General features: G+C 43.9%; 1 protein-coding gene and 1 long non-coding RNA gene across 2 annotated transcripts in view; one reads left to right on the forward strand and one right to left on the reverse strand.

Moving 5' to 3' along the window:
- Positions 1–16,255, reverse strand: part of LOC310834588 (alpha-2-macroglobulin-like protein 1) — a 75,421-nt gene extending 59,166 nt beyond the window's left edge. Inside the window, exon 1 of the mRNA XM_083718348.1 lies at positions 16,005–16,255. Within this exon, the coding sequence (XP_083574474.1) occupies positions 16,005–16,138 (134 nt within the window). The 5' untranslated portion in view covers positions 16,139–16,255. The remainder of the gene's footprint in view (positions 1–16,004) is intronic.
- LOC310834505 lies at positions 2,526–4,523 on the forward strand. The gene is made up of 3 exons (XR_014559268.1): positions 2,526–2,632; positions 4,009–4,050; positions 4,255–4,523. It is a non-coding gene; the product is annotated as an uncharacterized lncRNA (long non-coding RNA).
- Positions 16,256–19,953: the final 3,698 nt, after the last annotated feature.

Genomic DNA, 19,953 nt, shown 5'->3' on the forward strand with positions numbered 1-19,953 from the left:
TCCTTGAGAACTACCGTTGTCTCATGTGTTTCCGTCAAACCAGCTTCCATCTGATTTGAAAACATAAGCCACATGCATTTCAGAAAAGCTGAGGTGTGTTCATTGGAGACTGCCGTTGCATAGGAGCTGGTGGGTTTGGAAGTATGGGGGAAACAAAAAAGTAAGGTAAATTGGATGAAGACATCTGTACATGCAAATTTGACTTGAAGGTGAGGGAAAACGATCTCACTGTGTTCTAAGCTGGTAATGTGTACAGAGCCTTGGGTTGGCCCTTCATGGTTTGTTTACCACAGGTCATCTACCTTTCTGGGTAAATTTGCAAACCAGAGAAACTGTCGTGGGCCCCACACAACACTGCAGCCAACAACACACCACAAACTGTTATTCTGGCCACAACAAAATGCTTCTTTCAAGCCTAGTTTCAGTGAGGGGAATTGTGTGAGGGGAAATGCAGCCATGACAAGCTGCACCTGCAGAAATTCCCTCTTCTACACAACTGTCAAAGGTGCAGGGGGAGGGGCCTGTCTTGTTCTGCACCTGACCACCCTACTTTTGATCCCAAAATTGATTAATTTTTATACCCTGCCTTTTCCCCTGACAGGGACTCAAGGGAGCTTACAGATAAAAATAAGAACTGCTTAAAAAACCGTTTAAGCATACTTGAAACTATCTATCTATATGTAAAACCTATGAAAAAACCATACAATAGTTACAATAAAAACAGCATGGTACCAGCCCTTTCATTAAAAGCAATCAGTTCCCCAAAACCTGCTGGAGAAAGGAAGTCTTCATCTGTCAGTGGAAGGACCTCAAGGAAGGAGCCAGTCTAGTTTCTCTAGGGAGGGAGTTTCTCAGCCTGGGAGCAGCCACTGAGGAGGCCCTGTCTCACATCCCCACCAAGTGTACCTGTGAGGGTGGCAGGACTGAGAGAAAGGCCTCCCCTGAGGATCTCAGGACCTGGGCAGGTTTGTGTGAGGGAATACGGCCTGAGAGCTTGGATGGCTACATAGGTCATAACCTTTGAATTGAGCCTGAAAACAAACCTGTAGCCAGTGGAGCTATTGTAACAAGAGAGCTGTCTGCTCCCTACAACTAGCCCTGGTCAAAACTTTGGCTGCAGCTCTTTTCAAACTTTTCAAAATTCAGTCCCACACAGAGTGCAATTCAGTACAGTGGTACTTCGGTTTTTGAACCTACAATGGTACCTTGGTTTGCAACTGTTTTGGATTACAACTGTTTTGGATTACAACCACGTCAAACCCGGAAGTGTGTGTCCCTTTTTTTGGATTACAACCCATTTTTTTTTATTACAACCCATTTTTGGGGGGAGGGTTATGGTTGTAAACCAAGGTACCACTGTAATCCATTCCGAAAGACCGTTCAGCTTCCAAAAATGTTTGAAAACCGAAGCATTTACTTCTGGAAACATTTACTTCCGGAAAACTCAATACGGAAGCTGCATGGCACGTTTGACTTCCACAAAGTGTTTGAAAACCGAAGCAGGTACTTCCACAAACCGAAACTACTTCCACAAACCGAAGCTCTCAGCTTCCGAGACGTTTGAAAACCGAGGTACCCCTGTACTCCAAATGGGATGCAATTAAAGTGTGTTTTACTGCGGCCAAATCAGACATCTCAAGGAAGAGGCACAGTTGCCACACTAGCTTTATAACTGTGCAAATGCCCTCCTGGCCACCACAGAGACCTGGGCATCTAGGAGCACACCTAAACTGCAAACCTGTGTCTGCAGTGTGACCCCCCCATCCAGCCCAGGCTCAATCCCTATTCCCTGTTCTGCCTTCCAACTATCTTTATTTCCTTGGAACCATAGGAGCTGACTCCTAGGGGGCCAAGGTCCCTTTGCTCCCACCCAATAAAATATTTGAAGGGGCTGCCCCCCCCCCAAAGTTGATGGGCATTGCCATTCAAGTGGTGTGCACCTGTGATTGATTATGCAGGGCAGGGCTTTCCTGGCTCCACTGAATATTTTATTCAAGTTGGTACCCCTACTTGGAACACTGCTGTTTGTTCCATTTTAACTCTTCCGACCATCTGTTTCTGGATCTCCAACCAGCTTCCTGTCTGTCAGAAGACTGGCCCTCAGTCTATAAATGCTAATGGTTCTATAGGAGCCTGCTGTGAGGGACTTTATCAAAGCTTTTTGAAACATCTATGGGGGATTGAACCTGAAGGGCTCACCTTGATGCCAATCTTGATATAGTGACTGGGGGTCACTGACCCATTGTACTTTCCAGCTATGTTTAACTGAACTTCTCAGCAAGTATAAAGTTCACATTTCTAAATCTGTTCCAAGACACAGTCACATAGATCCCGGATCATTATTTAAACTTCCATAAACAGCAGGCTGAGAGTAAACGTGCCTGATGTTACTGCTGATTTTTGTGGGATGAAATGCACAGCTCAGGAAGTTATGTCAAGTGCTGGATTTTCCTGCACCTCAACATTCCTTGATTTTGACGAACACACTTCCTGCCATGTTTATCTCCTACCCCTCTTTCCTGTCTTCAGCTGGATAGCGAAGTTCAAAACTACAGTGTGTCTGTGGAACAAGAAACAGAAGTGATGGATCTAAAGCCAGCAATAGTAAAAGTGTATGATTATTACCATCCAGGTAAGCATCTCATTGCTGGAAATGGGTACCATTCATCACAAAGTGCATTTATAGATCACCACAGTCCTGCCTGTCTCCCAATCCCATTCTCCCTAAGCATATGCACTCCTAAGAACTCTGCCAGGGACATTCAGTAATCCTTCATTGCGATCCTTCTATGTCTGTTTTCATGCCAAGCGTCTGCATGTGTGAAGTCATGCTAGTTGGACTTCTCCACACTTACCTTTGCCAAGGGTGGTGGTGGTGGGTTCTGCCAGGGCGATTGCCCTGGGTGCATCGGGGTGGGGGAGAGCGCTACTCACACTGCCATCCCTGAGCCATCCCTGCACTGCATTGTGATGCTGCGATCTGAATGGATCCCAGCCTCGCAACACAGCTTGGGGAGGCCGGCGTGAGAAGGATTTCAGCAGCCGTACACCCTTCGATCCCAGCTGTCAGGCATGGTGAGTCCTCCCCTCCCTTTGATAACTTCACAGATCAGAACTAACGAGCAGTTGATAGATTTATAGTCCTTTTATTACAGCGTCATGTTGCCAGCACAAATACACAGCTCTCCGCAAGGAGAACGGTTGCCTAGTCTAATCACCCTTCTGGCTTCCACCGCATTTTGGGCGCCAATGAGAAGTTCCTCCCTCCCTGTGACTCCTTTGTTCTCTGATACGTTCAGACCTCCAAGTCCATGGGGAGGGGAGCCCTCCACGCTCTCAAGAGATGTCTCAGCTAGCTGCCCCCTCCTTTCTGGTTCTGTCGTCATTATCTCGTAACTGGGTAACTCCCCCCCCCCTAAGCTGTTCAGCTCCTGTCTCTCTCTCTCTCTCTGAACATGCTGTGGGCAAGAGGGCGAGCGCACAATTCTTCCCCCTCCAGCTCTCCATCAAAGAGAAGCTGGTCTGCCATGGAATGCATTCCCCAGTCCTCATCTTCAGACCATTCCCTGACACCAGCCCCTTGAGAGCGAGGCTGGGGTGGAAGGGTGCATTATATCCTTCTCACACCACCCTCCCTGAGTGGGATTCCACAACAGGGATGAGGAACTTGTGGACACAGAATCATAGAATTGTAAAGTTGGAAAGGACCCCGAGTGTCATCTAAACCAACTCTCTGCAATGCAGGAATCTCTTGGCCAACGTGAGGCTCAAAGCCATGACCCTGGGATTAGAAGTCTCATGTTATCCTTCAGCTATCCTTCAGGTCCTCCAGATGCCATGGGACTCCAACTCCCATGTGCTCTTGCCAGCACGGCCAATTGTCAGGGATGATGGGAGTTGTAGTTCAGAAACTTTTGGAGGACCCTGACATCCTGCTGATGGGGGTGGGAGAGAGGTTTGCTCTGGGGCTCGATCTCTGTCTCATGAATTGTTCTCTCTCATACACAGAAGACAGTGCGGAGGTTGAATATAACGCTCCCTGCAGCACAGGTAAGGATGGAACGAGGCTTGGGCACATGTCAGAAAGGAGAGTCACAGCAGCTCATAATGGCCACTGGTGAGCTTTAGGTGGAATCGTGCAGGCATCCACTGTGCAAGGAGAACTCCCCTCCCTCCACATCAAGATGGGTGGCTGGCCTGGACCCACAATGCTTAATATATTATGCCTTATATTCTTCGTATTTCTTCCGACAGAGAGCACAAAGAAAGACCACCACTAGCTCTGCATCCGAGACGTGAAGCAAACCCAGATGAACAGCACAATTGCTGCAGGAGATCTCCCATCTTAGGTCATTGTTTTGAGTCTGCTTTGTTAGGTCATGTACAGATGATGTCTTGGCTCCAAAGATCACTGTGTGCAAGCACAAAAGCACTTCTTCTTTTTCTAATTTTTTATTATTTTATTCACATAATATACATTCTTTACAACAGACAACTCCAAAATAAAATCATATATAGCAAAACCATAAGTCTCATGTTTTCATTTACGCTGATCTCCTTTCCAATACCTTTACTTGATATTTCTTGCTGCTTTCTGCTTTCCTTATAGAATCTTTATGGAAATTTAAATCTCTTAAATCCTATACGAATCTTTAACAATTTCAATTAATCCCTTCACCTCCCTCCCCCACAACCCAGTACTTCACCCGTGTGTGATCTTCTTTGCCTACTATTATTTTTGTTATTGTTGCGTTTATTTATTTGTTATTCCATCCTTAATATAATATTATCCTATCTCCTTGCGCCTTTTAAACTTTTAAAGAATAGAACTTCTGTTAAGTTATGGGTGACCATATCAGACAACACAGCGATTCTTCAAACAGCTCTTGTTTATTCACAGGCCAGAACAGAACTGAACTGAAGGGTTCAGCCAGCCTGCTTATATAGAGCTCCACTACAAAGCAACAGTAACCACTTTCTGTAACTAACCAATCACTGAACGTCACTTTCAATTTCTTATTTGCATATGTGGACCTGAGTGAAAACTATCTACAGTATCCCCCTGCTGGCCCAGGGTGAGAACTTCATTACATAAGAACTTCTTCATGTATGTGGGGAGCCCACTGATTCCCCCCTCCTGCTTGAAGTTCCTCCTTTTTTCTTTTTCTTTTTTGTGTGAGTACAAGCCCCTGCAGTTAAGGGAGGAAACAGGCAGCTTTCCACACATGTACAGAGGTGCTATTGCCATAACTGACTACAGTATACAAGTTCTTTTTTCTTTTTTTTTGGACCCCAGATTGTTCTCTGATCAGACATGTTTTGCAGGTGTTTACAATAGCACATATAGTGTCTTGAAAGAGTTTATATATATCCCCAGAAGAGAAACCAGCAAATTTGCAATAGATACGTGTTACAGGTGCCTATTGGATAATGCTCACGACAAGTGAGATTGACTAGACCAGAAGTTACTAACAAACTGGTCTAGTCAATTTCAAACACATCCCAGGTGCGACTAGGGTTCAGATTTAGGACAGAAAGTTAATGAGCCTTCCCCCTCCCGCCAGTGAGACATCTCTGTAATGTATGTATGACCAGTTCCCAGTGTTATAGTGGTCTCCACTGTTTGGAAAAAATGTCTGAACACATGTTAGAATCATGTGATGACCTGGAATAACTTAGGTCACCCAGTTCAACCTTCGTCCCTCATCCTTAAGCAATTAATCTATTTCTAAAAGCAGTTGGTAGGACTTGCCGATCAGAATCTTCTGATCAATTTGGGGGATAATCCATCTAATAAGCATTAGATAACCACCAGGGCTATCTGGCTGAATTTGTCCTACTTGGGCCAGCGAGGATCGTAGGGATTCGAACCGCTGACCTTCCGATTAGCAGTGGTTTAGACCACAGCGCCACCCACATATAGTATGTTCATCACATGCTGTATTTCAACTACTGAGGGACTGCAAAAATGATAATTATGCAATGGGGGGGCGGTAGGTGAGAATTCATTGAGAATTCATGACAATTCATGAGAAAAAAGCATGCCCTCATTGAATCCACCCACAGAACTGGAATTTTACCTCTTCCTGTCGGCAGCTGTTGATCCATCTTGCTGAGCTTCAAGCATCTGGACTTGTTGCTTCTTATATACGAAGCATTCTTTGTTTCACTTTCCATTCCCCAGAAAGGGCTCATGGTAACAAACGAAACTCCAGCATTTATTTATTTGCTCATTTATTTAATAGCACATCCTTCAGCAGAAAGTCCCAGGGCAGGTTACAAAAGCACCAAAATTAAGGAGAAATACAAATTACATTCACACCATAAACAGTGGAAAACAACAGCAATTCCTAATAATTCTCACATTTTTTGCAATGCATTCCCCCCCCCCCAATAAATATTGCATCTGTGTACGTTGTTTTTGCAGATATCTGCATTTTTTTTGCAGACATTTGTGAAATATTTGTATTCCCCAGATATACCCATTGTGGGATTGGATTGCTGCACTTCAAAAACCATATGTTTCAAAGGACAAGCTGTGTTTTGGTCACCCAAGGGAGAACTAGATAGATTTGCATTAAGATAGGAACTGAATTCTCCCTGCCATACAATAATCCCTTTCCAACTCCTCAACCCTTTACTGTCTCTACTAAAGGGGCCAGGGCAGGATCCACACAGGAGAAATCATAGCTCTTCTCATACGTGACCAAAGGAGTTTATCTGCGTGACTTGCCAAAAAGCACAAAGGCCGTTCTTGCCACAAGCCTTTGGACAAATAATTTATTCCACTCTCCTCTATAACCTCCCACAGGTGACTGTTGCTCCCTCTTTCCCTCCCCTGTCCACCTAGTGAACTTTGTAAAAACAGAAAACTAAACTGAATTTCCTGCTAAAGTTGGGATTGGCCTGATCTCTGTTCTATACTATGCCAACGCATGCAGAGGTTGTGGAGGGAGAAATGCCAGCCAGGCCTGCAACATCCTCATCAGCTCAAACGCCAGCTTTTTCTGCACTGAGCACAAAGGCCTGGAGGAATCAGTACCTTTCTGGGCACAATTCAAAATGTTGGTGCTGACCTTCAAAGCCCTAAACGGCCTCGGTACAGTATACCTGAAGGAGTGTCTCCACCCCCATTGTTCAGCCTGGACACTGAGGTCCAGCGCCGAGGGCCTTCTGGCAGTTCCCTCACTGCGAGAAGTGAGGTTACAGGGAACCAGGCAGAGGTCCTTCTCGGTAGTGGCGCCTGCCCTGTGGAACGCTCTCCCATCTGATGTCAAGGAAATCAACAGCTACCTGACTTTTAGAAGACATCTGAAGGCAGCTCTGTTTAGGGAAGTCTTTAATGTCTGATGCTGTATTGTTTTTAATATTCAGTTGGAAGCTGCCCAGAGTGGCTGGGGAAACCCAGCCAGATGGGAGGGGTATAAATAAATTATTATTATTATTATTATTATTATTATTATTATTATTATTATTATTATTATAGTGCGGGCAGTCTATGTGCAGCAAAACAGAGACCTAGCATGGTTCCCTCCAAGCAGTCTGTTGCACCAGGAGGGGGATGCACTTAGTGGCAAGGGCTCAGAAGAGGAAGGGTGAGGTGAGACTCTGCAACAGAGCCTTCTTAGTGTGCCCCCACCTTACCACCGCTAGGGGCTGCCCCTTCCCCACTTGTGGAGGGTGAGAAGGGCTTAGGAGCACTACCTGCTCTGACAGAGAGGGGAAGTTTAGAGAGTTGTGTGGGTCCAGTGCTGTTTCCCAGGAGAGTAAAAAAGAAAAGAGGCGATTCAGGCCCCCAGGTGGAGCATCCACCTGCTGGAATTGCTGCAGAGACAAGGATTCTCAAGAGTTGCTGAGTGTCCTCTGCTTCTGGGCTTGGCAGGCAGATGGTGAAACACAAGGGAACAACTTTGCAGGCCCCAAGCCGTCTTGGAACTCTGGCCATGAATTTTAGACTCCTGAAGCTTTGTTCTTGCTCTCAAACCCGACTTCCTATCACCTTTGCCTTGCAAGAACAAGTGGACTAGATTCAGCTCTTCCCTAGCTGCTGAGTTGGTACCATTATTATATTTTTATTATTTTTCCCCATTCTTTATAATCACAGTTTCATCCAGGGATGTCAAATAACTTACCAAAAAAATCATTCAGACGACTCATTTATCCTAATTTTTTCCCCTCCCTCCCTCCCTCCCCTTTAACCCCTCTCCCCAAAACTTGTTCTCTCTTCAGATCTTTAACCATGTGCGCAGATTATTTATTCAAATTTGGATGCTTGGGTTGGCTTCCCCCCCATGCTATCCAATTCCTATAACTTGTCCATTTATTCAAAATGTTTTGACATTTGTTTTCCCATGTATCTTCCGTCATTACCTGTTCAAATATATCAGATTGTATATATTCAAAAACATAGTCGTTCCATTTTTCCATTGTCCATTTATCCTTTTCTTTCCATCCTAATGCAATAACAAGCATACCAGCTAAGATCATAATTTTGTACCATTAGGCCAACTATAGTAAAAGTTCCATGCTTTACTTGCAAGTAAGCGCATCCATTGTTGGTCATGGACAGGAGATAGGGCACTATCACACAAAACACCCCTCAAATTGTAGCAAAGATTACCCACTCAGATCTCCCCTGGGTTCCGGATTATGTGAGAAGCCTCCTCAAATTCACAAAGCAATGGCGACCAGGGTTACTCAGTCCTATGGCTGTTTCCTTGGATGTTAATCCTGCTGGATTCAATGGGGCTCATTTCAAAGTTAAGTGTGCTTGAAATTGAGTCCTAAGAGTGAGATCCAAACCCCATTCTGATGCTCTGGACTGGGGGAAGTATGGATAAGGCAAGAACCCTCTGGCAGTGGGCAACTTATAGAAATTTAATAAACAAGAGGGTAAAGGTAAAGGGACCCCTGACCATTAGGTCCAGTCGTGACCAACTCTGGGGTTGCGGCACTCATCTCACTTTATTGGCTGAGGGAGCCAGTTCTGCCACATCCATCCAAACCCCTGTCAGATGCTAGCCACTCCCGTGCAACCTGGCAGATCCTCTGCTATTGTCAGAGCTGGCCGAAGGAGAATAGACCTCGCGAGAAGGCCCAGCAAGGTGTGTGAGGGCTCCTCATTGCTGGCGCTATCTGCTTCTAGGTCTGTTTGGGCTGCGGTAAGCATTTCCGCGATTCCAACCAAGGCCATTTTGCCATCTTAAATGGCAGCAAATGTCAATCTGATTAAACTGCCCTTCCAACCACGAATCCAGGACTCAACTGCATGCAGAAGTGAATTGTGCTCCTTTTACTGGCATTCAGGTGCATTGCACATTTTTCCTTTTTTTTGCAGATACAAAGGTAAAGGACCCCTGACAGTTAAGTCCAGTCATGAACGACTCTGAGGTTGCGGCACTCATCTCACTTTACTGGCCAAGGGAGCTGGCGTTAGTCCGCAGACAATTTTTCTGGGTCATGTGGCCAGCATGACTAAGCCGCTCCTGGCGAACCAGAGCAGCACATGGAAACGCCGTTTACCTTCCCGCCAGAGTGGTACCTATTTATCTACTTGCACTTTGATGTGCTTTCGATCTGCTAGGTTGGCAGGAGCAGGGACCGAGCAACGGGAGTTCATTCCATCACGGGGATTCAAACCGCCGACCTTCCGATCGGCAAACCCAAGGCTCAGTGGTTTAAACCACAGCGCCACCCACAGATAGCAGTTGTCAAAAGTGAAACGGAGCCATGTCCCACTTATGGGTTCCTCAGAGGCAGATACAGGTTTTTGATACAGGTTTTGTTTCCCCCCCCCCCCATTATTTCCTTCAAGGAAACTGCTTGGAGCACTGGCTAAGCAAAGTAACTTCAGACACAAACAACTCACAGGGCCAAGTCATGGTTTCCTACATTGCAGGGGGTTGGACTAGATGACTTGGGGTCCCTTCTAACTCTACAGTTCTATGATTTCCACTACCAGAGAATTTTGTATATTATTATTTATTGACCATTCATTTCTGGCCACAGAGGGCAGCAGTTCATTGGCTTGGTGGGATTGATTGATTGATTGATTGATTGATTGATTGATTGATTTTTACATACCCGACCCATCTGGCTAGGTTTCCCCAGCCACTCTGGGTGGCTTCCAACAAAATATTAAAAATACAATAAAACATCAGACATTAAAAACTTCCCTAAACAGGGCTGCCTTCAGGTGTCTTCTGAAAGTCAGATTGTGGTTAATTTCCTTGACATCTGATGGGAGGATTATTTTCAAATTTCCTACCTTCCTTCAACTAGTTTAACTTTGGACACTTGCAGTTGCTATACAAGTGTTATTGCTTTAGGGAAGAATGGCTGTCAGACTACTTAAAGAAATATTATACTACGATGAACTCATGAGCAGGATTTGAGCTATGAGCAACAGAAATAATGAGATTATTGTATTGTGGTTATGATTTAACAGATAGGAGATAAGGTGCAGCAGAAACTACAACTCCATGGAAAGTCCACAAAAATAAGAGGGGAAAAACATAATTGTGCATTGGATTGTATATGTCAAAAATGGTGCAACTTAATAAAATATATTCATTTTTTAAAAGTGTTATTACTATTGTTATTATTTCTACTACAATCAAAACATAACGCCAGGAAAACAGATGACACCTTAAGTAACAGTGTAACAAAATATACAAGTTACAATAAAAAAAAAAGTCTACACTATGAACACAAAGGAGCGGCAGCAGCCCATAAACATGCAGAAAATAAGCATGAGGAAAACTGCTCTCCAGATGAACTTCTACCTGCCTTGCAGCTGTTAAAGAAACATACAGTAAGCAAGGTCAATACAAAAACAAAACAAAACAAAAACAAAAACACACAACAGAAAGCCAAGGAGCAGCCTTCTCTCCAAGGCTTCCCCTCCCTTTATCTTTTTATCTCCTCCAACAAAAGCAGGTAAACTTCCTTCTTCCTTCAGTCCCAGACATTCCCCCACCACTTCCATTCCACAGCGGAGAACTTTTCCAAACCTCCATTCAAATGGAGAGGAGCTATTTGGCCAAGGAGCCTGAGGCTCAAGTACTTGCTAATCGGCTATGAATGATGCTTGGGTCAGAAGAACCCAGGCTGGGATGTGGGGTTCCACCAAACACAGGGGGGCTGCATAATACTGGGAATCTTTATTTTATTATATGCTTGAGTAAGAAGCCCAAAGGCACCTGGTGAAAGGGACAGCAGGTTGAAGTCTGAATCCTTGTTTATTTGTAGCCACTGAATTTACTCAAAAGTAAATTTACTCAAAAGTAAGCCCTCTTTATTTCAAAGGGACTTGTCAAGTAAGTGTGCAGAGGCATGCAGCCTGATCTCTTTCAAACACGTTGCAACGTATTGAAGAATAATAATAATAATAATAATAATAATAATAATAATATATTTGTACCCCGACCATCCGGCTGGGTTTCCCACTCTGGGCAGCTTTCCAACAAAGTTTAAAAATACATTAAAATGTCACACATTAAAAACGTTCCTAAACAGGGCTGCCTTCGGATGTCTTCTAAATCAAAATTAGAGGCAAAATAAAGCAAGTAATCATATTTTAACTTAAACGTAGGGAAAGTGCTATATAAATGCTATGCTTTATAAGATAAATACTAAGCTTTATAGTAACTATTGTCAATATAAAGCATGAGGGATGCAAAGCAAAAGACCAATTCATTGCCAAGCAGTGCTCTTGCTTAAAATTAATAATGTGACACAATAGTTCATAATTTCTTTAAAAATCATCTCAGTAGGGTTTGGATTATACAATCTACTGCTATGCACCATTGAGAAGTTAGGTGCTAATTTATAAAAACAATTTGCAGTGCAGCCCCCTATATATACTTACCAATGGGTACATTCCATTGAACATTGCAAGATGTAAACTTATCACAGAATTACACTGTTTTTTAAAAAAAAACACAAAAGGTTTAAGTGGTTTTTAAACAAATACAATAACCATTCTGGGATGTAGAAACTACATTGTTAGAAGCTAAATTAACCCTACTGTCACATCATACAATTCAACCACTTTGCCCATTTCAGATGCTTGGAAACATGGTAAAAACATATAACAGATTCCTATTTCTTCCTCATTATGATTTCTTAACATTTTCAATTTAAGTTAAAATATTGTACTTGGTTACTTTAATTTTGCCTTTAATTTCGATTTAATTTCATATGCTACAGTGAATTTGAAAGAGATCAGTCTATAATGCTCCACACACTTACGTTGATAAGTCCCTTTGAAATCAGCAGGACTTATCTTTGAGGAAATGTTCTGCAAACAGGAGTGAGCAAGGAGGTAGCAATACTTGATTACAAATCCTTCAAGGGGGTAGGCACTTTGTCAAAAGCTTTTTGAAACTCTAAGTATACAATATTCATAGGATCACCTCTATATACTTATTGACAATCTCAAGTAAAGATTAGTGAGACAGAATTTAGCCTTGTAGAAGCTGTATCTGAACTTTGTGAAATGTTCTCCGATTCCATTAAAGAAACTGGACTGAACTGTCCCTGACAGGTGTGAGGTTGGCAAAAAGATCATGGAGCCTGTTATTGCTGCAAAGCAATAGGCTCTCGCGAAATGCTTTCAGGAGCTGGGAGTCAGGAGCAGGTCAGCAATAAAACACCCAGTGTCAGCCAAGTTAATTCTTTATTCAAAGGAACCAAAACAGCTCAGGCCTCGTGGTCACAGCAACTCTTCCCAGTAGGTCTTGCCCCAATGGGGCAGTTGCGAGGACTGAAGATCCCCACATTTCCACCATTTTCTAAGACTCCTCACCTGGGTCCTTCCCCAGCAACCTGTAGAAGCCATGCTCATTCTCCTTGGGCAAGACTTGTTCTTCTACAGTAGTACCTCGGGTTAAGTACTTAATTCGCTCCAGAGGTCCGTACTTAACCTAAAACTGTTCTTCACCTGAAGCACCACTTTAGCTAATGGGGCCTCCTGCTGCTGCCACGCCGCCAGAGGACAATTTCTGTTCTCATCCTGAAGCAAAGTTCTTAACCTGAAGCACTATTTCTGGCCTAGCAGAGTCTGTAACCTGAAGTGTATGTAACCTGAAGTGTATGTAACCTGAGGTACCACTGTATATACTTCTATATATAGTTAAGTATTTTCATGAGTTTTCCCAGGAAAAAAACCCTTAAACTAATGGGCTTCTGGTTTCCAGGATGCCCTCTGGATCCCTTTTTAAAGATTGGTGTTAATCTTGCCTAATAATAACAATAATAATAATATTTATACCAAGAAGGCCCTCTGCCTGGTTCCCTGTAACCTTGCAGTGAAGGAACTCCAGGAGGCCCTCGGGGCTGGACCTCAGTATCTGGGATGAATGATGGGGGTGGAGATGCTCCTTCAGATATACTGTGCAGAGGGCTTTAAAGGTCAGCACCAACACTTTGAATTGTGCACAGAAACATACTGGAAGCCAATGCAGGTCTTTCAGGATCGGTGCTATGTGGTCTCGGCGGCCGCTCCCAGTCACCAGTCTAGCTGCCACATTCTGGATTAGTTGTAGTTTCCGGGTCACCTTCAAAGGTAACTCCACGTAGAAAGCATTGCAATAGTCCAAATAACGTAACATTAACATCAGATGACAGTGTAACATAAGAGGGAACAATTTTAACTATTCTCACGAATGTGTGAGTTATTTCAGGCTCAATATTTGGGCATCAAGTTAGAAAAAAAGGAAAGATGCAAGACAAAGGAAGGAAGGGCAAAGAAAACTAAGATTGGTGCCTTCATTATATTACCTATAGTTACCAAGCAAATGAGAGTAAGCTCTCCAAATGCAGGTGAGGGCCTCCTCCTTCTTCTTGCAGATTGTGTCCACCAGCCACACATTTTGAGGCGATTTTGGCAATTCTCAGTCAGAAAGCCTCTGTTACCTATATGTCAAGTCACCACTTGACGTTTTTAAACAGACAAAGGTCACAGCCGGTTACAGTGGTAACCTCGGGTTAAGAACTTAATTCGTTCCAGAGGTCCATTCTTAACCTGAAACTGTTAACCTGAGGTACCACTTTAGCTAATGGGACCTCCCGCTGCCACCACACCGCCGCCGCACGATTTCTGTTCTCATCCTGAAGCAAAGTTCTTAACCTGAGGTACTATTTCTGGGTTAGTGGAGTCTGTAACCTGAAGCGTCTGTAACCCGAGGTACCACTGTAATTCTCTTTGCACACAGTGACACAATTTTTCATTTTGAGTGCAGATCTGATCCCAGCATCTGCTCTCCTAAAAAGGTCCTTTGTTCCTCTTTCTTTTTTAAAAAATAATAATATTTATTAACAGTTTAGAGACTACAAAAGAAAGCAAAAGAATTAAACAAAACAATACAAAATTAAACAAAACAATACAAAAACAAAGACACTACATAACACTAACACTAAAACATTGAATTAACAAAACAAAACAAAAACAATTTAAAACACATCCAATAGTTTCAATATCTTATCTTTCATTCACTTGTTTCATCGACCTCCTCACACCTCCCTTTTTGTGTTCCACTTCAATTAACTGTTTCAGCAATTCCTTTCCATCTTCCTCTGTTTTCTGTCCTGTAATTTTTCTTAACATGTTCTAACCTTATTTTTGTCCCTTTAATACATTAATGATCTATTTGTACTTAATTCCTTATAACATTTCTATTAAAGCCATATAACTTCATTCCAACATTTTTCTAACATTCATTGATTTTACAGTATTTCTGTAATACAGATACAGATAGGTAGCCGTGTTGGTCTGCCATAGTCAAAACAAAAAAAATTCCTTCCAGTAGCACCTTAAAGACCAACTAAGTCAGTTCTTGGTATGAGCTTTCGTGTGCATGCACACTTCTTCAGAAGTGTATCTGAAGAAGTGTGCATGCACACGAAAGCTCATACCAAGAACTGACTTAGTTGGTCTTTAAGGTGCTACTGGAAGGAATTTTTTTGTTGTTCTGTAATACAGAAATACCTTTGCTCCACTTTCCACACTAGACAGTGAGTGGCTAGTTCTGGCCATTCACAATCAGGGTCAGGACAAACTCCTGACTAGTTACCCAATGTTATGATGATAAATCACCTTGTTTTATGTGTCCAAACCCTCCAGATGTTGCTGCTAGATTCCAACTGCCCTCCTTCCCCTACTCCATGACATCTGACATCCCGGATCTGCTGTCTAGGGCTGATAGTGTGGGAAGTTTTACTTTAGCAGAGTTAAACAATCCCCTTTATAAGTTTATGCAGCGATCAGCTTGTTGCTGAGTCGTCTGAGTTCTACTAGTAAAGATGCCTTCCTGGTTAAGAATCCCTTTGAATACCTTTTAAAGAATACACACACAAATCTGATTCATGTTAATATAAAACTATTTTACCCTCAGATTTATTCAGGTTTACAGAACTGCACCTCAAGGCAGGCTTAGGTTACATGACAAGCAAATAAACTATACCAGAGGGAAGTTGGTCCTGAGGTGACTGCAGCAGAGCAGTTATTTTTCAAAACTACCAGCAACCAACAAACTGGTTGTCACAGCAACCAGTTAGAACATGGAGGCCGTTAGTCCTCTGTCGGTATGTTGCACTTGACTACACCTTTACACCCCCCAGATAGGAGTTGGAAGTTGAGAAACTAATTCAAGATGCTGGAAATGCACCCGAGGGAGGGAATACTTAAGGGTGCGGGTGTGAGCCCTGTGAGGTGGGGTGTGTATTTTAGGGCTGCGTGAAAAATGAGCTCCCAGAATTTCCTATTTGTGGGTGGTGAAATTGGTGGCAGGGGGAGGATTTTACTGATTTTGTGGGGAGGGAGGTGGTAATTCTCCTGCCATTTGGATGGAGACAAATGGAAAAAATCAGAAAATTAACCAGAACACTCCCTGGAAGCATAGGATTTATGAAGGTCAAAAAACCAAGGAGCATCTTTAAAAACTGCCCGTGGGGTGGGGGGAGAAGAACAAGGCTTCAGAATGTCTCCCCTCTTCCCCGCTTACCTTACCTTCTGTGGCAGCAGGGAAGGCAGAAGACCATTCTCCGGGCTTTCAATTGAGCCAAAGAAGTTGTCCGAAAGAAGCAGATGTTTCCGATGCCAACTGATCCAAGACAGTTCTCCGAAGCAGACAGGCATCTGTGGTGTCAACTGATCTGAAGGAGACAGTTGAATGAGCTTTTAACTGATCTCAGGATCCTTTCAAACAACTCACCTGGTTTCCTGGGAAACAAAACATTCTGCAGCCCATTGTGAAGTCAGATCTTGGCCAAGACCTCACCCAATGGACTGTGGGCACTATCTATCATCTATCTATCTATCTATCTATCTATCTATCTATCTATCTATCTATCTATCTATCTATCTATCTATCTATCTCTATCTCAGGCCCATGTCACCACTTGGTATCTTCTTCCAGCTTCCAAGCACCTTCCCTGCCCCTTAATTTACCCTTCACCAGGAGGGCCAGGGCAGCTGGATCAGGGCTTCCCTTAACAGTTTCACACCCCCAGCCTCACATCGCTGTGGGAATCAAAGGGAATAAAATGGGCCCTGACTGTGATCCAGTTTCCACCACCTCATGAAAACTCACCTCCCTGCCCAAGGTGTTGGCTGGCTGGCTGTTCCTCCTTTAGTAATTGTGTATTATCTGTTCCAGTTCTTGCCTTTTCTTGCCTTTTCAGTTTAGGGTGTGGGCTACACCTTCTCTCTCCTCCTGGCTAACTCACCACATCTAGGTGCTTTCAAAAAAACATTTGTGCTCTCAGGGCGTCTTCCTTGGTGCTTTATTCTTACTTGAACACCCCACCTTTCCTCCAAGGAACTCAAGGTGGTATACATGGTGTGCTTTCCCTGTCCAAATTATCCTGGCAATAACCCTCTGAGGTAAGCTAGGCTGCCTCCAATACTGGAAGGAGTATGAGGCTATGGTGGCTTTGAAGGATGACCCCCACTCCCTGGGGTTGGGCGTGAGAGCTGGAAGGTGGGGGATTCACCCTGAGGGAGCCCCATCTCAGATTTTGTTCAAAATTTTTGTGTGTGTACATACCAATGAGATAACCTCAAATTATTTTTTAAAGAGTTTTTGATCCAAAATTGGGTGCAGGAGAATTTTTTTAAAAAATTTTGATTTTCGAGCGATTTAGGCAAATGCAATTTCTGTGTCATGTTCCGCTTATTTTTCAACCAGCTGGGCTTATTTTGGTATCAAAATAAAGTGGGGTTTTTTTGTCTCTTTCAAAAAAAGGTATAAAAATGGTATTAAGTGCCACAGAAAAGGGTCACCAACTATTCAAAGTGAATGTTAGTCATTTTCTGCCTTGGTTGGTTTGATTAGCCATAGCACACAAACCAAAACTAACACATGTATCATATTTTTTTAGTGGAATGGGCTAACCATGTGCTTGCAATGTTTTAAAATAGGAAGGCTTCTTTGTGGTTAGAAAATATTTTAAAAAGTAAGCTTTATTAATTAATAAAAACAAAATACGTATCAGAACCCTTGTTCATTTTATTGTGTAAAGCACTTCTGCTAAACACCTGAGTAGAGGAAATGGATGCTAAATACAGTTCATGCATCCACCAAGTCGTTCACCAACATATTTTTGGCCAACTAAGAATGACTACTGCTGGGTGCCCTATGAAAATGTAATCAGAGAAGTTCCAGTTCCTTCATCATCAACAGTATCAGGAAGGCCATATGTAATAGATGATAAGGTTCACAAGTGCAGAAATCGGCAATAATAATAATAATAATAATAATAATAATAATAATAATAATTTATTATTTATACCCCGCCCATCTGGCTGAGTTTCCCCAGCCACTCTGGGCGGCTCCCAATCAGTGTTAAAAACAGTACAGATTTACATATTAAAAACTTCCCTGAACAGGGCTGCCTTAAGATGTCTTCTGAACGTCAGGTAATTCTTTATCTCTTTGACATCTGATGGGAGGGCGTTCCACAGGGCGGGCGCCACTACCGAGAAGGCCCTCTGTCTGGTTCCCTGTAGCCTCACTTCTCGCAATGAGGGAACCGCCAGAAGGCCCTCGGCGCTGGATCTCAGTGTCCGGGCTGAACGATGGGGGTGGAGACGCTCCTTCAGGTATACAGGACCGAGGCCGTTTAGGGCTTTAAAGGTCAGCACCAACACTTTGAATCGTGCTCGGAAACGTACTGGGAGCCAATGCAGATCTCTCAGAACCGGTGTTATGTGGTCACCTTCAAAGGTAGCCCCACGTAGAGCGCGTTGCAGTAGTCCAAGCGTGAGATAACTAGAGCATGCACCACTCTGGCGAGACAGTCCGCGGGGAGGTAGGGTCTTAGCCTGCGTACCAGGTGGAGCTGGTAGACAGCTGCCCTGGACACAGAGTTAACCTGCGCCTCCATGGACAGCTGTGAGTCCAAAATGACTCCCAGGCTGCGCACCTGGTCCTTCAGGGGCACAGTTACCCCATTCAGGACCAGGGAATCCTCCACACCTGCCCGCCTCCTGTCCCCCAAAAACAGTACTTCTGTCTTGTCAGGATTCAACCTCAATCTGTTAGCCGCCATCCAACCTCCAACCGCCTCCAGGTACTCACACAGGACCTTCACCGCCTTCACTGGTTCTGATTTAAAGGAGAGGTAGAGCTGGGTGTCATCTGCATACTGATGAACACCCAGTCCAAACCCCCTGATGATCTCTCCCAGCGGCTTCATATAGATATTAAAAAGCATGGGGGAGAGGACAGAACCCTGAGGCACCCCACAAGTGAGAGCCCAGGGGTCTGAACACTCACCCCCCACCACCACTTTCTGGACACGGCCCAGGAGGAAGGAGCGGAACCACTGTATGACAGTGCCCCCAGCTCCCAGCCCCTCTAGACGGTCCAGAAGGATGTTATGGTCGATGGTGTCAAAGGCCGCTGAGAGATCCAGCAGAACTAGGAAACAGCTCTCACCTTTGTCCCTAGCCCGCCGGAGATCATCAACCAGCGCGACCAGCAGACCATGCAAAAAGTATGATGTAGTCTTTCACTACAAAGGTAAGCTAACAGTGAAATTATTATTATTATTATTATTATTATTATTATTATTATTAATAATAATAATAATACCCTACCCATCTGGCTGGGTTTCCCCAGACACTCTGGGAGGCTCCCAACAGAATATTAAAAACAAGACAAAACATCACACATTAAAAACTTCCCTAAACAGGACTGCTTTCAAATGTCTTCTAAAAGTCAGATAGCTGTTTATTTCCTTGACATTTGAAGGGAGGGCGTTCCACAGGGCAGGGGCCAGTACCGAGAAAACCCTCTGCCTGGTTCCCTGAAACCTCACTTCTCGCAGTGACGGAACCACCAGAAGGTCCTTGGAGCTGGACCTCAGTGTCTGGGCTGGACAATGGGGGTGGAGACACTCCTTCAGGTATACTGGGCCGAGGCCGTTTAGGGCTTCAAATGTTAGCACCAACACTTTGAATTATGCTCAGAAACATACTGGGAGCCAATGTAGGTCTTTCAGGACCGATGTTATATGGTCTCGGCGGCCACTCCCAGTCACCAGTCTAGCTGCCACATCCTGGATTAGTTGCAGTTTCCGGGTCACCTTCAAAGGTAGCCCCACGTAGAGCGCGTTGCAGTAGTCCAAGCGTGAGATAACTAGAGCATGCACCACTCTGGCAAGACAGTAGGGTCTCAGGTAGGGTCTCAGCCTGCATACCAGATGACTCCCATAACAACACATGCATGGAGAGCTGTGCAACTTGTGGATTGGGGACATGTTCTGCAGGACATGTTACCTCCCCTGTGCTTTTGCAACATCTGTACAGGTGAAACTCGAAAAATTAGAATATTGTGGAAAAGTTCGTTTATTTCAGTAATTCAACTTAAAAGGTGAAACTAATATATGACTCATAACATGCATTATGGTGTACAGCTGATAAAAGCCCCAAATTAACAATCTCAGAAA

Source organism: Podarcis gaigeae (assembly GCF_964106915.1).
Source record: "Podarcis gaigeae genome assembly, chromosome: 17".
Taxonomy (NCBI): domain Eukaryota; kingdom Metazoa; phylum Chordata; class Lepidosauria; order Squamata; family Lacertidae; genus Podarcis; species Podarcis gaigeae.